Raw genomic sequence first — 24,600 nt, forward strand, 5'->3', positions numbered from 1 at the left:
TCTTTTATAGTCAATAAAGCATAAGAAAATCCTATTCATTCATACTGAGATCACAGAGCGAAGCTCTGAAGCATGTGTGTGATGTATAAGAATGTGCTGTGGTGCTTCTGCCTACTGCCGCAAATCTGCATAATGCCTTGAGTTTATGTTAGCACCGAAATGTAGATTATGTGGCAGCTTCAAAGCACACAGGAACGTTTTTTGTTTTATTTTAACATGTGTTTAGAGCACTTTGTGTGTGCTGGGGGTAAACGGGGCCAGAGGTGTCGTGGCCTGGGACCAAGCCAGTCCGGAACCAGGCTCTGTGCCAACCTTCCCTCCCTCCCTCCCTCGCTCGCTCGCTCGCTCTCTCTCTCTACCCGGACCTCCATCTCGACTTCCAAAACCTCAAGCTAATGAGAGCTCTGCGTGTCTTAAACACAGCCCTGCATCCTGTGCCTTAACCCTCACGATCTGTTCAAAATGACTCATTTTATATCTGAAGTAAAACCGATTTTTTCTGACACGAAGCTTTACAAGTTTTGCTTAATTTTTGTTTTTTAAAACATGAAACAATGTCAGCTAGATAAGTCTCAGTCAAATTCCCTTCATCTCTTAAGTTTTCTATGTTTAGAAAAACATAGAGTTATAAGCTAAGAGTAATATGAAAAAATATCACATCAAGGCATTTAAATGATTCTGTGCTCTCTCTCTCTCTCTCTCTCTCTCTAAATATACATATATAAGAGAGTTTTGAATTTTGAAATTTGAATTGTTATTTAAATAAATAAATAAAATAAAATAATAAAATCATCACAGCATGAGCTACATTACCTCATGAAAGTATAATGTGCAATAACTTATCATGATATCGATATAATCTCAGTCAGGGCTAGAAAGGGTTACTGTTACCACTATAAAGTTGATTATTTTCCAATAAAAGCAATTTGCCACAAATTACATTTTATTTTATTTTTTTATAGAACGTCATAGATTTGATTAGTTTATAATTCTGCACTGTTGTAAAATGACCATGATAGAAATGAGTTCCTATTGTCACCAGCCTGGCTTTTTTCTCTTTCTGTACTATACACAAAAAAGAAGGCTTGTAACTCTGTCCTGAGGACTTTCCTGTGGTGGAAAAACTGCTTCTATAAAAGCTAAATATGTCCAGTTTCCTCCCGCAGTCCAACGACGTGTGTTGTAGGCTAACTGCTATCTCTAAATTGTCTGGAGGGTGTGAATATGAGTCTGTGTGCTTGAGATTGAGCTCCAAGATGAGTTGGCACCCCGTCCTGGGTGTCTCCCGAGTCCCCTGGAATGGGCTCCAGGCGCCCTGTAACCATGTGTAGGATAAACACGACAGAAAATAGATGGATGAATGGATGGATTATTAGTTTTAGACATCTGCCACACAAGTCCCTGTGAATGAGCGGTTTCTATAGAAACAATACCATTATTAATATAAACCTGTGATTTGTCTTGCAGTTGGAACGACTGTCAGAGCTGTGTTACAGAAAATCAGTCAACAAATTCTGACCGATCTATCAAGAAGTCAACACCACTGCAGTCCAAACTGCTCATAACAGACACTTAGATGTTTATTACTACTCTAAATTAAATAGAAACGGCTGAGATCATCGATCATGAGGGATAGACAAGGCAGCTCTGTCTGACTACAGTATGACCAGGAGTAAGAGCAAATACTGTGAGTAAAAGAAAAGAAGTCTGGAACTTTAGCTGAAGTAAAAGTGTCTGGTGAAGGTGTAGTGTGCTCTGAATGCCCCAGCTGGAGTAAGTGGGTTAAGGGAGGGTACTGAAAATGGTGCCTGCTTACAAATAAGCATTACCGATAAATCTGAGCTGCTCTGGGCATCCATCATCAGTAAAGTGGGTCACACTTTTGATGGGCTAGAAACAATCTGCCTTTCTTCGTGTCAGTCGGACTTTCTTTCTCTTCGCCGTCGGCTCTCTGTTTTTGCTCTCGGGCGGTCATGTCATCTCAATCTTTCGTTATTTTTCACCCCCTCTGTAATGTGGGTTTCATGCATTATGTTCAGAAGCTTGAACTAGAAGAACTGTTCTGTTTACTCCCTTTCTTTCTTTTCCTCTCATTTCTTTTGAGCTGTTAGTCATGGCTTAACGATGTGTCTTCACTCCCCACCATCAGTCGCCCTCTTCGTCAACAACCCAGACTCGCTTCCTTTTCCTGTCGAACGCATCTCTCTCTCTCTCTGCCCTTTCTTTCTATTCCTTCTCTCTCTTACTCATCTGTTTCCCCAACACATCCATTCCATGCTCAGCATTTATTTAAACTCTTTCACGGTCAGTGCATTGTAATCTTTGGGGATAAAAGTGCCTTTTACACTCTCTCTCTCTCTTTCCATCTCCTGCCTTCATTTCCCTCGTCCTCTCTCCTGCCTCTCCATCTGTCTCTGTCCAAATGCTTCCAATTCAGGCTGCCTGATTGGGTTTCAGCGTCCAGCCGCTGCACCTCAGAACAAGCTTGGGTCGCAAAGGGCCCGGCATCACAAGAGCTCAGAGCCTGTGGTGCACAAAACAGCAGCAACCCTGCTCTACAGCGTGCTACGCATGCACACACACACACACACACACACACACACACACGCACACACACCACAAAGGCTGAAATATGCCTCATACAAAGCACCAACTGCAGACCTCCTCCAAACAAAGGGAAAAGGAAAGAACATAATTAAAAACTAATTGCAGATCAGACGGAGATTAATCCATACTTAATACAAAAAGCATAAAGTGAAATAATAGAAACAGCAACAGAACAATGGTGAAACAATTACGACTTGCCTATAGCATGCATTAAGTCTTATATTACAAAGAGCCAATTAAACATGGCTGGAATATGGGGCAAAAAAGAAAAAGAAAATAAAGAAAACTATTTTCTTTCCATTCTTGCTACATTAAGTTTGATTATCAAGCCATGCTAACTGTTCAATACTTTATACACGGTTGTTGTCCTTTGGCTTCTCCTTGTTTGAGGTCACTACAGAGGATTAAGTTGATACACATATTTGATTTGGCGAGGGGTTTTTATGCCGAATGCCTTTCCTGACACGACCCTCCCATTTTATCTGGGCTTGGGACCAAGACCTGAGAGTTAAGCCCTTAGTGGATTGGTTGGTTCCTTGCCCAGCAGTGCAGCAGCAGGGTGGTGAGATCCTGTTGCTGGACCATCAGGGGACACGTCAACACTAAACATATATCTAAATGGTTTCAAACATGATTTATTTCCCTTCTCACAAACCCATAACAAGACCGGGAAACTTATCCAAAGCCTTGTGAAACAACTTTCGTAACAAGCGCAATCAGAGTCATGCTGTTCCCATCTCTACCAAGTGAATTCATCTGATGAGTCAGAGTCATATATATTCAATAAGAAAAGTCTTAATATTCCTGATGCCAATGGTGTACATGCAAAATATTTAATGTGACCTGAATATGATGTAATCTCAGAGAATGTAATTTTCTGCTGCCGTGTTGTAGGGAAATCGTTTCTGTCTAATCTCCATCTAACCCTCGCAGGATCCAGCTATCTGGCTACCGGCCTTATTAAAGTGGAGAAACTTTCGTGACCCGTGAGTGCGTTTGCACAGGCCTACGCCGAGAGATTGCTCTCCACGGGTCTCTGTCTCTCTGAGGGGAACAGCGGAGAAAAAAAAAGGCAAGACCTTGTGCAGGGGAAAGCAGAGAACCCGTAGGATGCCTGCAGCTCTTTGTTAAGCCAAACCAAAATTGGTGGCGTTTGTACGTCTTTCGGGCGTGTTGACATATCCGAGTTGGCATATGACGTTCGCTCGAGAAAAACTCCTGCTCGGACAAATTCCAGCTCTGACTAGGAGTTAGTATAACAATATTTTCTATGAGCAGTTTTCACAGGAACACATCAGTGTTTTTTCCTCCTAGTCTCCTCTGAAATGAGTCATACACATGAGGAAATGTGAATTCTTCTGAATTTGTGTCAGATTCTGGTGCAAAAATTAGTTAAGCCGACACAGGCTTACATGTGCTGGTAGTTCCCGCTTCACTGTTATAATGTGCTCCGATCTTCTGTGAAGACATTCCGACAGATTTTGAAGTGTGCTTGTGTTGCTGATGTGTGTTCATTCAGTCACAAGAGCATTAGTGAGCTCAGGCAAAGATGTCAGGCCAGAGTCCTGGGGTGCAAGACGATGCTCTGGTTCATTCCAAAGGTGTACAATCAGGGCTTTGTGAAGTCCACTCCAGTTCTTCCACACCAATTTTTTACTTCATGACCATGACTTTTGTACACAGGGCATTGTCATGCTAAAACAGATTAGGGCTTCTTAGAGCTCCAGTGAAGGAAAAGTGTAAGTCTACAGCATACAAAAGACATGCTATACAACGATGTGGAGAAGAACCACAAACTGTATGGGTTTGATGCTCAAGGTGTCTACAGTCTTTTGGCCATATGGTGTAGATGCTGTAAGTACAAGTCCGAACTAGCAGGGTGAATAAATACAGCACACTGGTCAATAAAAAGAATTACAGCGAACTCAGGTGTGAAAGGGAAGCACTAACGAGGACAATGTTTAAGTGGGTAATGATATACAAGATTAAAATTCACTTCTGTTCGGTAATGAAGCTTTACAAAGAGAGAGAGTGAGAGAGAGATAAGACTCAGACATATAGGCAGTGTATTCTTCTCATCTCAGAGTAATGTAGGTATTACTATATCGCTTCAGACAGGTGTGTGTGTGTGTGCGCACGGCGATAAAGAGACAAGACGACAGAAAACGAATGCGGTCTGAGAGCATTGCTGGCCTGTCGCAGCTGACTCGATGCAAATTTGCATCGGCGCTGATTTCTCTTGTGCACGTTTAATTTTGGGACTGAAAAATGAAATATTTGTTCGGTCCAATTTCCTCACATAATAACGCCGCTGATGCGGCCCCTCCGTGAGAGTTATTATTCGGAGGCCTCAGCAGGAGTGTACGATTCGACGGAGTAGACACTTCTACAAGCTAATCTGCTTGAAAAATGCTTGACATCAGGCTTCCCGTATATACACACACACACACACGCAGGGAATAAATCCGTTTTAACAAGCTGAAAATCATGAATTGCTAGTTCGCTACAATAGCTATCGATACAACACACCCAAACTTGCATACACATGTAACGTAACTCTTGCGCGAGTCACGTACAAGCACACACACGTTCCCGAAACTGTGATCCTTATTAAAACAGAATGACATGTGAGGCATTTTAGCTCACCACACCATACCCAACATACCTCTCATTCCACTCCATACAACATCTAAAACAAAATAACTATATTTCCTCTCTCTCTCACACACACACACACACACACACACAATTACACTAACCACATTTTGACCCATTAATGTAATTAAGTCATAGGAGCCCATTCTTGTATAATTATGTAATTACAGGTAAATGTAAACATCTCTAATAAACACACCATCACCACAAACCACCACACTACTACACACACACACACATACACACACAGCAGTTTGAAATGTCCTCCTTCAATCTCAAAAAGTGTGTTTAGTGTTTTTTTTCCTCGCCACTCCTCCAACCTGACACTGACAGTAATACCCGTCGACATCTTTTCCTCCCTCGCTCCCTCACCTCGTCCCCTTCTCCCTAGAGACTTTCCCCTTGCAGTTTAGGGAACCCGAAAGCTGTTCACTCATTCTCTGCCACCTTCCACCTTCTTTCCCCTTCTCTGCCTAATGTCTTTTCCTCCTTGTCTTCGCCTCCATCCATCCAGCACGGGCATAATGTCTTTTCCATCTCAAGAGAGAGAGAGAGAGAGAGAGATAGAGTCAGAGAGAGAGAAAGAGAAAGGAGGGGGAAAGAAGAAGTGCGAGAGAGATTGAGAAAGCTATGCTGGGGTTAATGGAGAGAGAAAAATGGAATGATGAATTACAAATTGAAACATGAACCGGCCATGTAAGAAGGAAGCGACAAAATTAATGTGCGCTCTCTGACGTCCGAACTCGGGAAAGAACAAAACGGACATTTTCAAAAGCCTCGGAGTTTATATATATATATAAAGTGACTGGAAAGTTATGCAAGAAAAGTAAACGGCCCTCCCTAGAGATAAGCGAGCGCTGGGAGATAAGAAGCAGTGCTTTAAATCAGCGCAGCACACAAACCCTCCAAACACAAAAATGCCACTCGGTGATCGAACCGCAAATTATATTGTACAGGCCTTCATCTGGGAGATGAACAAACACAAACCGGACGCCAGCACATACATTATAATGCACTGCAGATGCACGCAAGATGGCCCCTCGTAATTATACATACATCCAAAATAAACGCTCAAGGGATGCGTATATTTTATGTTTGTGTTTTTTTTTTCTAATTCGTCATGGACAACCGCACGGCGCTGTTCCCGAGAGCGGCGCAGCCCTGCAATTTTCATTACGGAGCTAGCATCACTATCACTTTCCATCACGGCAAATCTCTATCGTAATCGATCCTCCCATCGTCTTTATGCTTCAAAGCTTTTTGCGTGATTTAGGCCGAGGCGTTTGGCATCCATGAGGTAGAAAGGTAATGGTGCTATATGGCGTTTTGTGGGGAAAACATGTAATAAAAGGAGCGTTTGCTGGATTACGACCTCGCAGCACCGTGAATCATCATTTCGGACCGCCTACAGATTTGCATTTCTAAGACGTAGCCCAGAATGTACTGACAACACATTCAGCGAGCTTGTGTAATGTGTAACTCTCTGATATGAACAGCTTTTGTTCCTTGAGTGTTATTAACCTTTAAACAAACTAGCTGCTATCTTAATTTGAGCCACAGGTTAAAGATCAGCCATATTAAAACACAACAGATACTTTTTTTAAAACCAGTTTTTAAGCGTTTGTGTGTGTGTGTGTGTGTGTGTGTGTGTGTGTGTGTGTGTGTGTGTGTGTGTGTGTGTGTGTGCGTGTGTGTGTGTGCGCGCGTATGTGTGTGTGTTGCTTCATACTTCATACTTCAGTCTTCACATTCAAACCACAAAATAAAAAAAGACTATGATTATGAAATCAAATATGGGGGAAAAAAATCTAAATAAATAAACAAATAAGTAAATAAATAAAAACACCTACTTACAATATATAATGTTTACAACATATAATATTTACCTCAAGACTTCATATTTATACCTGAAGCGTGACAAATAAATAAAGAGAAAGAGAAAGAACATGCCTAGCTTTCTCTTAGCTTTTCTCTCTTGCCCTATTCCCCAGTGTGCACTCGCATGCATTTGCGCACACAGGAATGATAACGGCAAACTTTGTCATTATTGTTCATGAAGTATGGCCTGAGGTGTGTGAGCATGTGCGTGCTTTCCTCTCCTAATCTAAAGCAAACAGACCAGCAGAAACAAGAGCAGCACATGTTCTCAGAGCTGGAGTCTACGACCAGAAAGCTTCTACGCTGAACAGAGCTGGGAGTCGCACTGAGGGGGAAAGACGTCCTCGCCTCCATAAAGGCCGGGGTAATTTAACACCTGGGGTTAATTTATGTACCATGCATGCTTCACAGCATTTGTTTTATACTGCACAGTTTTGGACTGGAGAAAAAAATAACAACAACAAACACACACACACACACACACACACACACACACACACACACACTGAATCAAGAAGATTGGCAATTCGCAATTGATCCCCATGACGGGGGACGTTGCAAACGGATTCCTCTCGGTTACGCTCTAATATCATTTCGTAAACGCGGTAATACCTCTGCAGCTCGTCCTAATTCGTTTTTCTCCCGAGAGCATAAGTGCTCCGTGTAGCACCATGCGTGCTAGGAGTTTATGGTAGGTTTTCTGGACGAAGGGCAGGGAAATCTGGCAGGATTCGCTTTGAGGAACAAAAGAGCAAGAAAGCTGTGTGCTTCAGCTGACAACAAACCCTACTGAGTGCACCTGATACACACTATTCACTCAGACACGCAGAAACACTCAGGAAGACCCCTACGGATCCAGAGAACGGCTCTGCACGCCACAGGTCCAATCAACATGCACTTACCGCAGCGACTCTACGCTTCTCTGCCAGTGACTGAGCGAGTGCGACGTTGGGAAAGGGGTCAAAACGCAGAGGAAATGTGGGAACGGTGGCCATATTCCTTCCTGCATTTCTCAACCGTATATTTACACACTTCATTTTCAGGTGACGTTGGAAAAGGCCTTCGATTTTTGCAAGGAGCGAGAGCGGTTTGGAACTGAAAACCCCTCTCCTCTCACCTAATCTATCTATCCGTCCATGCATTGATCCGTCGGTCCCTTCTACGCTGAAGCGCAGCACATGACTCAAACATGAATGCAGTCTCCAAATCATTTCTGATTCAAGCACACTCGCTTTTGTGCTGTTGCATCAGATGGCCTTAAAATCATGAGAACTAAAAACGCGCACACACTCGTACAAGTCGCAAAAATCTTATTACTTCCTGCTCCGCATGCTCGCTCAAACAAGACAGAAGCCGATTCGCCTTCGCACACTTCGCATATAAATACAGGCGGCGTGCGGAGACAGGCTTCGTTTGGTCTCACAGCAAATACGTTGATCTGATCCCTGACTGCCACACACACACACACAGGGCATCCGAAGGGTAGCAAAATTGCATGATATTGACTCGACCCTGCTGAGAGAAGCGCTACTGGTCAATATGGAGGTGGGAGATAATGGTGCATCGCGGCAGATAACATCTGCATGGAGAATAGCTATCGATATTAGCCAAAATATCCAGGAAACCTGCTTTCTTTGTCGGATGCGGGGTAGCCAACAAGCCCCTAATCATCCACATCTCATACATATATAAAACGATGACCTTAAACAGATGCATTTAAACCCCTTCTGAGCTTGCTCGGGTTAAAAAAAATTTCAAGGTGAGACTCTGCATGCGCATCGGCAGACTTTATCATCGTTTTTTTTTTTTCTCTCCGTCCACGGTAATAAATGTAGCATATATCTCCAGGCTGTTATGTCTTGGAAGTGGAAATGTAGCTCCGGCGCAGCTTGTAGTAGGCTAATACGTCTGGGGGAGTGCGGTTTAAGGGCAAGCGGCCTGAAAAATTGCTCTGCACAATTCCGAACTTTCCCATTCCCAAGCGACTCGGGCGTCCTTTAGAGGGAAGAGTGATAGATGAACGTTTGCGGGCAGAGGATTGCGCAAGACGCGCTTTAAAACAAGCTCGCGATTAGAACCAGTGCGAGCTTCATCATTGTGAAAAGGCTACATTTCTGATTACATCGCCATCACACAGTAGAGCTCGGAGATCAATAAACATGCGAGAGAGGAGATGCTGCATGCTTTATCTTAATTAAGAGCGAGCAAGACGTGCTGTTAGGCGGCGTTCGCTGAAATATATCGGGCTGCAGGTTCGGCCTATAAAAGATGCCATCTGTTAGCAATAGAGAACCGTAGTGCTCTTCATGAGTGAAATCAAAAAGCACAAGAAACCTCCAGAAGGTGGTGGTGGGGTAGGAAGTTTAAAAGGAAGGTCATTATTTAGAAGTAGGGCTCTTGATTGCAGCTCGTGGGTTCCGGTAACTAGCAGTTTACCGAAGGGTGTTGGACTGGAATTCTGTGCAATCACCAGAGAAATTGCAGTTGGTGTTCAGAGAAGTAATTCAAGCGATACGTGTGCATCTCGCACAGCATTGTCTGTGTGTGTGTGTGTGTGTGTGTGTGTGTGTGTGTGTGTGTGTGTGTGTGTGAGAGAGAGAGAGAGAGGCGCAAAAACAAGGCGAGACAAACTTTTAAGAGCACATTAAGACAACAGACTTAATTAGGTGTAAACACAATTGGAGTTCAAATGAGGAATTAGTGCATGATGAATAAAATGGAGGGAAAAAAGGATTGTCGTTATTCAAACTCGCAGGCAAAAACAGATTTAAAGGAGGCAGGGCGAGAGAGAGAGAGAGAGAGAGAGCTAGCATGTTTCATAACGAGAAATGTGTTCAAGCTTGCTACAGACATAAACTACACAGACCTAAATATAACAGTCTATATGGTCAATGAGTCAAATTACACATGACTTTATTACTGCTTATAAAAAGAGCTCGGAAAGCTACGAATACAATGCACGGTCTAAAGTGTTTCTACCGAATACACCATCTCAGACCTTTCCGGTACTATTATCATCTGCAAGCCTTGCTTTCCTCCTCCAGCTCCCTCCGAGTCAGACAGAAAACAGCGAGGAAGAAAGCAGGCGTTTTACTGCGGATGGTACTGTACAAGATGTGCGAGCATCGTGAGGAGAAGACGAATCGTACTAGAAACCGTTTCCAGGCTGCCGGGATGCAATCAGGGAGGCAAAAAAACATGGCACCCTGAACGTGCCGCATTTCCAGCTTGCTTTCTTAACAATATACAATCTGATACAAAATCATAAAGCATTTGACCCATAAAAAAATTGTGTGTTCACTTAATCGGGAAAAGAATTGTTTTAGATTTCCAGGTCCATATTCCAGGCACGTCTGGCCACGTGGCTTTTAACGACGTGCGGATAGCAAGGAATGTGCAGGAGGAAGAATCTAGGGGAAAGGCTTTTTCCTCCAACGTTAGGTCTGACTGAACGACATTTTCTAAGCACATAATTTACTTTTATCAGCTTAGCCATTTAAAGACGTAGCATGCAAATCGTGATCGCGTGTACAGTATAGCTTTTTGATTCCTGCAGCCATAATAAGAGTATGCAGAAGACTCGTCTGACAATATGGCATGAAAAGCAAGGAATTATGTGATTACAGGTCGCGTCACGGAAAATTGCTATTTGCAGACGCGATGCGTGAAATATAGTGTAATCTGTTTAAGCAGGATTTTCTATCGAAAAGTGGATTCTTGTTATGCTTTCTTGTTATGAATCAGCTTTCTTCTACTATGCGTGATATATTTAGGTTGCTGTTGCGTATTGCACGGGTTCTCATCAGGACACGTTTATCTGGTGAACATTCGACTATATACTGTACAAACCTTTAAGCTTGTCATTTTAACATGTACAGTAAAAATATATTTAACCTTTTTTAATTCCTGAACTTTACGTAAAATATGCGACATCCTTTATACGTTTTATTCTTACTTAGTTATTGAGGTTTGCATCAAATCCATTCATTTGAAGTGGCCAGTCAAACAAGATAAGAAGAATATGATGATGAACTCGATAATTAAATATAATAATACTGTAATTTAGAACAAAACCACGTAACCAAATCAAAAGAAATCATGAACCTAGCTATGCTTTCTAAACTCAGATATGCGAATACCAATTTTTTTTCCATACATACATACACATATTATATATATATATATATATTTTTTAATAAGGCACAAGAAAACAGGCGAACAAGGTGATGCAAACTTAACTGGTAGAAATGAAGGAGAAAAAAAAACCCTCTACAGACATTAGAAATCAGACGCATCAGCCTCTTGAGATTTTCCCTCTTGCGTATTAGGATCTATTTGCTTGTCCCCCAACTCGATCTCTCTGCCTTCATACTTTCCTGTTTTGCAGGGTTTTTTCCCCCCATAATGCACGCTCATTTTCCAAAACAAACTCCCAGCTGATTATACGGCAATCCAAATGCATAAGCGATTTAATAAATCTGCTGTGCCAACATTTGTGTTTTATGACTTTTTATAATACATGCCTTATATATTATTTAGAATTTTTGCCATCTCAATATATTGGCTCTTCTCATGTGTTATTAATGATGCTGTTGTTTTATTTAGTGCATTAATTAGGCCAGGGCATAACTTTAATATCAGAAGCACAAAACAACAACAACAACAACAAAAATAAAATTGGCAGCAATTTGTAGATAAATTTATGGTTAAAGTTCTTGTCAGCGATAAGGTAATATGCACGTTCATGCTTTATGGTTTTGAAGAAAGATTCCTAGGTAGTGTGTGTGGGTGTGTGTGTGTGTGTGTGTGTGTGTGAGGACAGCAGTTTCTTGTCCCTGCCTTCCTGAGTTGGGTGGAGCTCAACTTAGTTCTTCAGGCATTATACAACTTGAACAGCCAATCATGGCTCATGCTACACCTGGAAAAGCAGCTGACCCTCAATAAACTACTGAAAAATCAGAAAGAACAATCACACTCCACACACACAACCCCACCCTCACCATACACACATTAGATTTGTGTCTTACATACCAACAACAACATTCTTCCTGAAGATCGACCATCATTCATCATTCAGCATTCAGTCCCGGCCCAAATCCAACACACCCACTCCAGATGAACCTGATCTGCTCTGCTCAAAGGTGCACAATGATCTTAATGAGCTTCAGGAACAGGGCTGAAGATCACGACCACGATCACTGCTGTCAAGTCATTCTGCGATTTCTCACTTTTAGTCTAGATTTAATTTCATTTCTTAGTCAGCTAGATCCTTTTAATACGCTTAGCTTTAACACGACTGAACTTTTGGTGAAATATGAAAAGATTTAAAAGTCTGTTCGAAAACTCACAAGGACGGGTGACCTGAATGAACAGAGAATCTATAGAAAAGTGCAGAAAAACACAACAACAAGAAATGTTTCCAAGATGACAATACAAGTCGTTTTTTACCTTGAATACACCGATATGAATAGATACTGTACATGTTTGTCTAATTCGTGTATCTGAACAAAAGCAGTGAATCAACCTGGACAGAAAAGTTTGGAATAAATCGTTTATACAGTACTTACAAATGTGTGATTAGGAATAAGAAGAGGTCCCAGTGGGATGTGTGGATTTACCTGGTGTTGGTGGAGTTCCAGTAGACCAGGTGTCGTTTTCCTAAAGCACTTGAAAGCACATGCATGAGCAAAATCAATAATATCAGCGTGTATGAAGGTCCTGAGTACCGGAGAAAACTCATATCTGCATCCAGCTCCAAAAAAAAAAAAAATCTGAAAAAAGCTTTACTCTCTCATGAGATGTGGAGTTTTAGTAACAGTGAAGCAGATGAACCGACTCAAAAAATGTATCAAGAACCGACTCGGGGAAAAAAATGTATCAAGAACCGACTCAAAAAAATTTTATCAAAAACCGACAAAAAAATTATCAAGAACCGACTCAAAAAAAATGTATCAAGAACCGACTCAAAAACTTTTTAGAAATATCCGTCCTGGTTGTTTGTTTGTTTGTTTGTTTGTTTTGTTTGTTGTCCCGAACAGCAGGATGTACCGAAAGTGTTGAGATAATTTGTTAGCAATGTAGCTAAGATGTTTTACCTCAAACAAGTCTGAGGTAACTCGATAAACCCCAGGCGTTTCCGTGTGCTGGAATATTCTCAAGTTTTAAAAATGTCTTGAAATGTAACTCCAACTTCTGTACGTATTGTAAACGGTACTCCTGGTACTCGTAAAGAAAAGCAGTTAGTGGTAAAACAAGGTTTTCAATCACAGCCGTTGAGAGTTGACAGCGATTTGACGCGTCTCCGGTCCGTTGATTAATTTTCGAAGAAACAGCACGAGAGGTAAGAGGCAGATGGGAGGAGCTAGGTAAACTTTGGACCAATCGCGTGACAGCAGAGGCGGATCTACGTCTTGGAGGTGAGTCGCGTTGCTGGTGCTCATATTCATGAGGTGTCAGGATTTTGTCCTGGAGGCTGTTTACTCCTTTTTTTGTCATGATTTTTCTTCACGTTCCTTCACCTGCGTAGGATTAGGTTCAGAAAATGGATGGATGCATGGATGTATATATAGTGCACTGTATGCAGTGTGGGCAAAAGGTCTGAGTTGCTCTTGGTGTTTTTTTAATTGAAAAAAAACAACAACAACAAAAAAAACAAAGAAAATAAATAAATAAATATTTAGGATTATGCATTAATTCTAGGTCACTATTTAAATCTAAGTAAATGTGTTACTCCTTTCTAGAAAGTGTCAGATTTCATTATGTTTTAGGGGATGTGGAGTGGTTCCAATCGGAAGGTTGTGAGTTCGATTCCCATGGACACAAGGCTACCACTGTTGGACCCCTGAGCAAGACCCTTAACCCTCAGTTGCTCAGTTGTATAAAATGAGATAAAAATGTAAGTCGCTCTGAATAAGGTTGTCTGGTAAATGTAAGTTTTATCCTTTCCACTGCAGCAGTGCATCTTAATATGACATGATTTAACATACACTACATGGCCCAATGTTCAGTACAGACCAAAAGTTTGGACACACCTTCCAAAAGTTTGGACACACCACATTTTCAACAGGGCAATGACCCCAAACACACCTCCAGGCTGTGTAAGGGCTATTTGACCATGAAGGAGAGTGATGGGGTGCTGTGCCAGCTGACCTGGCCTCCACAGTCACCGGACCTGAACCCAGTCGAGATGGTTTGGGGTGAGCTGGACCGCAGGGTGAAGGCAAAAGGGCCAACAAGTGCTAAGCATCTCTGGGAACTCCTTCAAGACTGTTGGAAGACCATTTCAGGTGACTACCTCTTGAAGCTCATCAAGAGAATGCCAAGAGTGTGCAAAGCAGTAATCAAAACAAAAGGTGGCTACTTTGAAGAACCTAGAATATGACATATTTTCAGTTGTTTCACACTTTTTTGTTATGTACGTATATAATTCCACACGTGTTAATTCATAGTTTTGATGCCTTCGGTGTAAATCTACAATTTTCATAGTCATGAAAATAAAGAAAACTCTTTGAATGAGAAGGTATGTCCAAACTTTTGGTCTGTACTGTATGTGGGCATGTAACAAGGACACACACGTATGGGTCTTTCCTAAATATTTTATGCACACGACAGTCTAGGACGTCTTTGAATAAGCGAGTTCCGTGTAGGCATGATATGCCAAGGTTGGTGTGGTAGAGCTCAAGTGGCCTGCACAGAGACCTGACCTCAACCCCACTGAATACCTTCGGGATGAACTGCAGTGCCGGCTGCCCAACATCAGTGCCTGACCTCACTAATGCTTTTGTGGATGAATGAGCACTAATTCTTACACCCACTCTTCAAAATCCATTGGAAAGCCTAATCAGGAGTCTGGAAGTTATTATAATAGCATAGATTAAACTTAGAATAAGATATTCTAAAAGAGAGCATGGGTGTGATGATCAAGTGTCCACAAACTTCTGGCCATTGGCTTGTATTACAATATTATTCCACTTAAGTTTTTGCTAATATAATTTGTAATGAGCAATGATGTAATCGGTTAAAAAAGGACCACATTGTATGTATTATATGTCTTTTGTATGTATGTCATATACAGCTAAATACTGTATACTGTATATGACCTCAACATGACCTCCACATTCACTGTCAACTATACTCTAAATTATCCTCAACTACAGAACCAATATTGCTTAATTGCCCCAATAATAATAATAATAATAATAATAATAATAATAATAATAATAATAATAATAATAATAATAATCATCATCATCATCATCATTATCATCATATGAATTTGAGAAAAAAATTGTTATATATTCAGTCAGTAAAGCTTTTGTAATTTATTTTTTAGTAGTAAAATAAATCACTTTTTTATTTCTTTATTTTCTATGTTTTTTTTATATTCAGCAAAACCTCTGAAAAACAATTTCCCATGGCATCCACACCCCCTACTTATAGCCTGGAAAATTACCCTATTTCTGATATGCATGATGTTGACTAACCTTGCTGATAGGTTATAGACATTTGTAAACAAGCGGGTGAAGCTTTTCTAAAGAGAAAGCTGAGTCTCTGTTGTGTTTAAAGATCTGAGTCACATATGAACCAGCATGCACTTGGTCTTGCTGTATACTGTTCTATATAAAATATGCTGCTCACACATTAAATATTCTTTAATTATTAACATTGTGTAATTCTTTGGGAACAAAACTCATAATGTGAGTCACTAGTGTGTATGGCCCGCACATGGCTGTATGCACTCAATCGACTGGGCATGCTCCTGATGAAATGGCAGATGGTGCCCTGGGGAATCTTCTCCCAGACTTGTATCAGGGCATCAGTGAGCTCCTGGACAGTCTGTGGTGCTACCTGGCAGCTTCAGATGCTCCAATTCATAACGTCCCAAAGGTTCTCAAATGGATTCAGGTCTGTGAAACGTGAGGGGCAGTCAGTGGCATCACTCTGGCCTACAGTACATGAGACCAGACATGGTACAGTAGTAAACATTTTGTAGGACTCTGGCAATATTTCTGCCTCTCCTCGTGTAACCGTCCATCTCCTGGTATCTCCTCCATGCTCTTGAATGTGTTCTGGGAAACACACCAAACCTCATTGTTACAGCATGTATGGAAGTGCCATTCTGGCAGAGCTGGATTAACTGTGCTACCTGATTAGGTTGCATGTACTGCCTCATGCTGAATGTAGTGGCAAGAACCCTAACAAATCAGTCAAGAAGGATAAAGAGAGAGCAATTGTCTGTGGCCACCACCTGCTAAACCATTCCCTTTTTGGGGATCGTCTTGCTGTTGCCTCTCCAGTGTGCCTGTTGTCACTTTCATTTACACCAAAGCAGCTGAAACTGATTCATAATCATTTATGCTGCATAAATGGACAGATTGATATCCATGAGGTTTAAACTGACTTGGTGTTATACTGTGATGATTAATTGTTCTCTTCATTTTTAGCAGTGTTTTAATTTCCACGTGTTTAGCACTTATTTCCTGCACCTTTTATATACAAAAAAGTTTTCATTATGCTAGGTTGCTTTTAATTGTCCTCAGCATGAAAGACAAACTCCTGTCATGTGATAGCAAGTCTAGTTTGTGTGTGTGTGTGTGTGTGTGTGTGTGTGTGTGTGTGTGTGTGTGTGTGTGTGTGTGTGTGTGTGTGTGTGTGTGTGTGTGCGTGCGTGCGTGTGTGTGTGTGTGTGTGTGCGTGCATGCCCTTATTTGAAATCCTTAAACAGCGGCTTCAATTATTATGACCATCTGTATAAGTATATTGTTTTTTTTTTAAGAGAGAGGAATAAGGTCATTTCCTCTTCCTTCCTCTCCATAAGTTTCGTTACAGTTTTGACAGGAGTTGCAATGTGGGATCTAGAGCCAGTGTCTGAATACTGTAGTCTGCTTTGCTATATTATTCAGAATACCTGACTCTAGGTCTGTGGGAGTCTTGACCTGATTACAGTTCACCTAGCCATAATCCTTGGGGGGGAAAACAAGAGAGTTGTTATTTCTCTGTGTTTAATGAGATAAAAACAAGACCTTTATTCTCCTTAATTTCATTAACCATTAATACAGCGAGTATGCTAGAACCTAAGCTCTAATCACTCTCTCAGATTGCCTTACATGAGCTCCGTGGGGAGTAGAACCAGCTTCCCAGTTTGTGCCATGGGTCTCACTCCCTCTGTTACTATATGATATTGTAGGAAGTTAGGTACCACTCTATTGCAAGAAGCTAAATTGGTCTTTATCATACCCAGTGGGTAAAGCTCGCAAGTTGGCTTCCGCTCTAATTTGAGAGGCCCTAAAGAAGCTAAAAAAACTTCCACTTTTTCTGTACTCTCGAAAGAAGGCCAAACAAATAAGGATTTATACTTTGAACCATTTTTGATAAGGAAACGATCTGTTATAAGGTTCCACATAGAGCCTTAAACGGGCTGCCCAGAGAGACAGCTGAAGAAATCTTAGGGGTTCTAAATTTCTACATATTCTAAGCGTAGCTTCATTACTCCCGTCGTTCTTGCTTCGTTTGGCCAGCCAGAAAGAAGAGAAATCAGCAAGAAGCCTATTAGAGGAAAGCTGTTCCAGTTCCCATGACAATGCATAGTCAGGTCTCGAGCAGTATGGTTATCATTGTGTATGAAACACTGCTAACTTTGAATAGCAACAATGGGAGTCAAGAGAAGATGACTCATAATGAGTCGGCATGTGGGAGGTCTCCATGGCAGTCGACGTGCCCAGTGTGAAGGAAGTCATCTCGGAGTCAGCCAGCCTTTTCTCTTTGCTGCTGGAAAAATACCAGTGACAATCTTTGTTATGTCCCCTTCAGGCCTTTCCTACCTGTGTTGCTAATTTCCAGCCACAACCACATCAGTCCAGGTTCAATTCAGGTTCCAGTTCAAACAAATGTGCGCTTCATGGGAGAGTAGTCTCACACCATTCCCATCTCTCTTCTCTCCTGGTCCCCCTTTGTGCTTTTAGAATTCCTGTTTCATCTCCTGCTGTCTCAGTAACTCCAATCTGGCATTGACAGCTTTAGTTCCTTTGGCCACAGCCTAAGCGTTTCCTCCAGCCGCCACATATGTGGTTCCTTTTGCTTTGTAGGAACGTCTGCTAAAATTAGGTTATTGTCCTGCCACCTTCCAGTAAGTGTCTAAATATTGAGCCTGTCACTTTCACCTTGTTGAGACATTGCTGACCCTGACTGTCAAGCTCTTAGCATACCAGCAGATGTGCCATCTGGTGTCCTGGAGTGTGCCTTTCTTATTACTTCATGCCCACCTTGTGTCTTGGACAGTATGGCAAAGGTGCTGCCAGAGCTAACAGGGCAGTCGGGAATTCCAGAAAGCATTACTCTGTTAAACTTTAGAAAGATGGCTATTGGTGGAAGTTCTAGAAAATATTGCCATGAAGTCAGAGTATACTGTATAGCCAAGCACCCAAGATGGTCCTTTCACCACAGCTTGGGATCAATAACTGCTCAAGACAATGTATAATTCCTTTTATTTTCCCTTTTTGTCTTTCCATAGCACCAACAGCAAGGCTTCTGAAGCCTTCAGCTCCTTCTTTGCTGCCATTCCTGCTTTACTGGCATCCATCACTCTCCCCAGTACTCCAGCTTCCATCAAAGATCCTCTGATCTTTGCTGTTTAAGCCTCTCTATCTTTGATTGTTCACATCCCCAGCTCAAGTGTGTGCCCATGTGCCTCCACTGGGAAGTTATTGAGGAACTGCAGCCCCTATGGTTACTTTACACTGGCTCCATCCCAGCATATCCTCTGGGCTTAACTGGCTCATACTAGCACTTGATTTGTCCTTGTTGTAGCTTGTACTATTAAATATCAGCCACAGATGTTCCTTGCTTAGACTTAACATCTCAAAAAAAAAAAAAAAAAACACTCCTCAATTGAGTTAGTTTATTGTATTATTTTACCGGCTAAATTGATTTTAGCCATATTTCCAGTTTGCTATATTTCCAGTATTTTTTTGGTTTTGTTTTGTTTTTACAGTCTTCAGTTTTCTGCCAGTCTGCTTTGATAATGTACTCTGGGCTGCACTTAAAACCTTCGCATCATTGCAGTATTCATAATTTTACACTAAATCTAATAAAGATTAATTTTTTCCTTTTCTCTTCCCAAGTGATCGGTTATTAGTCATTAAACGGATTCGATTCACGCCTGCTTTAGTTTTCCTAATGCAATACATGGTTACCGTCTAAAGAATCCAATATGTTTTAAAATGATAATTTTCTTTATTTAATGACAGTAATGTATGCAAACTTAATTCTGATCTGTAAAACGTCAGCCTCCAGTAGAACATGAACCGTTCCAAAATTATTGGCATTATAATAACTCTCCCTGGATCATCAATCATCTCTGACAATGGCAGTTTATATGTTTACTATTACCATATTTAGCTGAATTTGCATATTGCGTGTCTTAATTTTGGTATGTTTTATTTATTCTGCTTAGATTGAAGTGTTTTCCTAGCATCTAGCACTTATATATTTATCTTTATATATATTTGTTTTCATACACATTGTGAACTATATATATATATATATCTAATAATCTTGATTTTTTTTTATTCTGTTAATTCTTTTTCTTTTATTATTCGTTATTTCTTTTATTATTCCTTATGTTTACCTTCTGCTCTATGTTTATGTTCTATAAAGCTGCTTTGAGACAATGTCTATTGTAAAAACAATATACAAATAAATAAACAATACAAATAAACTTGAATTGAATTGTACTATCCTCTCTTTTCATTCTTACATCTAAGGGCCTTTTTACACCTGGTCACTTCATGTGTTTTCTCTGATCCGATAGCTATCTGATTTGTTAAAACTGTTCCATTTACATTAGGCCACATAAATGCGTCTCGGCGAATCGGATATCGATCCGATCTTTCTACTCCCGCCCAAAATGCAAATATATTTTACCTTATTTCAGGGGTATTTGAAATGGAACACGCTTCGGTGTATGCGGTTTTCAGAATGCAATCAAAAAGAAGACGAAAAAACTTGTTACGACGGTTATGCTACAAAAAACAGCATTTACTGTTTGCTGCATTTTTGCTGGCGGCAGCAGTGCATTTCAAGACCCGACGAGACGCCTGGGTGAAAGATCACTTGCGAGTGACGTACTTCCGTTTGGGAGGAGTATAGCGCTGACGTATGTGGCTTGAACAACCACGTTCATTTACACCTGTCCAGTTTCATCTGAAACGCGTCCCAGAACGATCTGATTTATATCCGTCTCGAAAACGTTTCGGAGGGCATTTACAGTACACCTGGTCTTTTTACGATAGGATAGCTATCTGATCCCCTTTGTGTCTCTGTCAGTCTAAACATTTCTCTGTAGTCAGGTGAAACCTTTCATACTTATACGAATAAACGTTTAGCAGGTTTTATTAGATTGTCCAAATGTTACTTAAGTTTCCCCCTACTGTCTTCACCACAGGGTCACGTTAGCATACACACAGATTTTTTTTCATACAGTTGTTATGCAACTACCTGAGAACAACCCTCATACTGTAGCATGAAACTTTTGATGGTGTTTTAAAGCCTGAAGCTGAGATCAACTCTGTAGAAGTAACCTCAACAGTAGGGGAAGCCATATAAATCGACAAATTGAGACTAGCTATTATTAAAAGAACTCCAATATCTATGATACATTGCATGAGAATAACAAGAACTGCATTGTTTGCTCAATAATAATGAGAACGTTTCAGAATAAATGGCTTATCCGCTAAAACGCTCTCAGAATGCGTTCTAGCTGTTTTTGGCAGATTGCGGTTGGGATACATGTTACTGGATCACACACACAATGATGGGGCAGTCCAAAAACAGCTAGCGGTTACAGATGAAGCAATATTTCATCCTGTTCATTTCTAAGTGGTCATTAGTAAAAGCCACACCGAGGACGCATATAACCTCTTAAATGAACTATGAACCAAAATCTTCCTGAAACAAGAAACAGCTGTCTGTGGTAAAGTTGATTTCAAATGGACTGTACAGTAGGTATGACTTTATGACTGACATGATGCCAGTAATAGGCTATTTTAATGCCAGATCTCATTCTAATGATTTTGTTTAGAAATATCCTTTATTCCTTTGCCCTTATTCTTTATCATGTCATGAATAGTTATTATGTTCTAGGTGAAGTGATGTTCTCAATGAAGAGATGCGCTTTTATTTAGACTCCAGACAGAGACTATTATATTACATAATGGTCTGTGATTTTCTTTATTTCATATATCTTTTCTTTCTTCCTCTCGTTCGGAGAAATACTTCAGCGGCTGACGGCAGGAATCCAACTTGCATTTTGAATAGGCCTCTCAGCATGCGCATGTATGAGTCCTCAAAGAAGACAAATGCATGACTGAACTTGGTGCATGAAAGATCTATGGGAGTGCATAGCAATAAATCATGCACATAATATATCTAAAGTCTGAATAAGGCTTATTATGAGAGGAAGTGAAATACCAACCGAGTGCCTGTGCGCGAGGGAAAGAAGGTGAATGAACAAACAGGTGAGCGAAAGACAGAATTAATTTGCCTTGTTGTCATCGCGGAGTTCCCATGAGAGCACGTGTTCAGACGGTAATCACCGTGACCACCGTGTGCGACAGCAGCTGGTGGTCCCTCGTTTTCATCTGTATGCTAAATTGCCAGCCATAAATAATGTTTTGCCGATAGCAGTGAGGCCATCGCTCTCAGCAGCAGGTCAAGAGTACCCATGATATATCCTGCAGTTCCTTCACATCATCTGCCTACAAAAAAAAAAAGGGGAAAGCAAAAAATTTTACCTTATAGATCATTAATATGACATGATTACTTACTGGAGAATTTGTCCCTACAGATTTGTCCCTCTGGAGAATTTTGCAGATCTCTTAGTACCTGAGAGCAGCCACATGTTCCCTTGGAACGCAAAGCATAATTATCCTAAAGGTTTCATCCGCCGAGGTTTAAATAGGACACCCACGTTTTTGTTTAATTAACCCTCGGGTTCTGTTCAGAACGGAGCCATGGCTGCGTCATTTCTCTTGGACATCTGTTTTCACATAATATGTAGGTTATATCCTGGGAATGTTTCTGATAGCAGCTGTGTATCGCAGGTGTGAGTGTGTATAAGAGATAGAGGGAATGGGACAACGAGTGTGACAGTGACAATTACTTATTTGTTTCAGGTTTACAACAGTGGGGATTTGTAGCCCTTATTTATTTATTTATTTATTTATTTATTTATTTATTTATTTAAGTTCTTCACCTGGATATTAAAAGATTCCAAATGGCAATAATAATAATAATAATAATAATAATAATAATAATAATAATAATAATAATAATAATAATAATAATAATAATAATAATTGCCATTCTAATTTGCATTTCTAACTTTGTGTGTGTTTGTGTATTGTTAACATATCAATATATAAATATTAATTTTTTTAAAAACAGCTCATAAAGGTTAATAAAAAAAACACGGCAGCAGTACTATAGTCCTACCTGAGAGACACTTGCGGCTAAACCTTTTCATTCATGTCAGCTTGTTTACCACTGTTACACACCGGTTCTCTACAGAGTGTAGCGGTCGATGGCAAATCTGCAGCTTCTGTTTTTTTTTATTGGGCCGGGTAGTAGTTTGTACAGCTGTGTGCTTGTGTAGAGGTCATATCTGCAAGCATAGGGGACTTCTGATTTATATAAATGAAGAGCTAGGTGCAGGCGGTCTCAGCGGTGCCGGGCTAATTAAGAATCGGGGCTAAACGGGGAACAGTCACCTTGTGCTCCTTCAGGATTCACTCTTGAGTAGACTTTCTTACTCGGTGCTCAGGTGCAGCTCCAAAACTGGACCCCAACCCGTTAAACTTTGCTCTTTTTTCAATAAAGTTTTATTGATCTCTTAGAGAAGGAACTGACAGACAGCCGGAGTGAGTGATGCAGCAGCCTGGCTAGGTGCTCCCATAAATGACAAACCGTGACTTACTGCTGCCACTCCATTTGCCATCTCCTCTGCACTCTCTCTCTCTCTCTCTCTCTCTCTCTCTCTCTCTCTCTCTCTCTCTCTCTCTCTCTCTCTAAATTCTTCAGCCCTATCAGTGTCACTTATGTCCCTCTTTCCTCGCTCATTTCTCCTTCGCTCCTCTCTCTCCATCCCTGTTATATGGTGGAAGCTGGGGCACAGTTAATCCTGTTATCTCTACATGCGCAGACTGGCAGCAACAAACACACACAAACACGCTGTACACACTATCTCTAAAGCCTTAATACTGTAATCAACTAGCTTGTACACACCAGCCTCTGCACTGCAATTAACTTGCCTCTTGACTGGCCTTAACACACACACACACACACACACACACACACACACACACACACACACACACACACACACACACACACACACTACAGTTTAATCAATTTGCCAGTGCAGATACAAGAATGACAGCGAGAGTGTATCAAGAGTGTGTGAATATCGAAATGTCAAGCAGTGGAGTGCTATTGTGTAAGTGTGAATGTGTGATGCGCAGAGGAAAATGTCCCCTGCTTAACAGGTTTGGGCTCTTAATATGCAAATTGAAAGATGGACAGGACAAATGGAAATGTTGGATTGGAGAGATGAGACAATCAAAAATGAAAAAATATACAAAAGAAACACACACACACACGCGCGCACACACACACACATGGTAAACCTAATCCAGTAATAAATTGGGTATTGAAACTGACCTACATGTCAGTCAACCTTTCCTTACATGCGATCACACTCTCTATGTAAATACACAGTATACAAATAAAAAGGAAACTGGATTTCAGTCGCATCGTGCCTAGCAACGATTCAAATTATTTACATACTACGTATACTATTATTTGAGGATTCAGAAAAATAAGCATCAATAAGCATCGTTTTTTTTAGTGTAGCTAAGAAACCTGCGTTCAAATGATCATCTTAACAGAGCCGCTGTGCAGCATAAATACACCCTACATTTCAGAAGAATAAGAAGCCTAATCCGTAGCTGTTTTTGGTTTAGCCTACATCTTAATGCTTTCCCTGTCTCGCTCTTTCTTGCTCTCTCTCTCTCTTTCTCTCTCTATGTGTAGTAATTACAGTGGTGGGCTCAAGCAGAGTCAGTAAATGGTTCTCTTTTACTCTTACGCTTCCACCAAGCAAATTATGCCTCCGTTACTATAGAGACCTATTTATAAAAAGCCGCTTTCCTCCCTCCCAATCTGACCCAGCTCTTTCCCTCTTTTATTCCTCCTCAATTTTATGCCTCTCACTCCGTCCCATTTGACACTCAATATGTACCTTCGCATGTTCGCTCGCTCCTGTTTTTCTCTTTCTTTGGTTCTGTGTAAGCTTGTTTTCTTCCTTTATCTTTCTAAAAACCTTGCTATATAAGGTCCAAATTAGGTGCTGTGCTCTATGTGCACGCTCTTCACCACTGTATTCTGAATGCTTGTCTATATAATATG

General features: G+C 40.9%; 1 protein-coding gene across 4 annotated transcripts in view; it reads right to left on the minus strand.

The window, feature by feature from the left end:
* Positions 1–13,491, minus strand: part of si:dkey-246i14.3 (ephrin A4) — a 47,537-nt gene extending 34,046 nt beyond the window's left edge. The window contains exons 1-2 of one of the 4 annotated variants that reach the window (XM_027153224.2): positions 12,759–13,483; positions 5,635–5,799 (exon numbers count right to left, since the gene is read on the minus strand). In XM_027153224.2, coding sequence (XP_027009025.1) covers positions 5,635–5,699 — 65 coding nt within the window. In that variant the 5' untranslated portion in view covers positions 5,700–5,799; positions 12,759–13,483. Of the gene's footprint in view, positions 1–5,634; positions 5,800–12,488; positions 12,519–12,758 lie in introns of all 4 variants that reach the window. The other 3 variants (XM_027153207.2, XM_027153232.2, XM_027153216.2) reach the window with 3 other exon arrangements.
* Between the last annotated feature and the right edge of the window lie 11,109 nt (positions 13,492–24,600).

The sequence above is a fragment of the Tachysurus fulvidraco genome, chromosome 3, assembly GCF_022655615.1.
Source record: "Tachysurus fulvidraco isolate hzauxx_2018 chromosome 3, HZAU_PFXX_2.0, whole genome shotgun sequence".
NCBI lineage: Eukaryota > Metazoa > Chordata > Actinopteri > Siluriformes > Bagridae > Tachysurus > Tachysurus fulvidraco.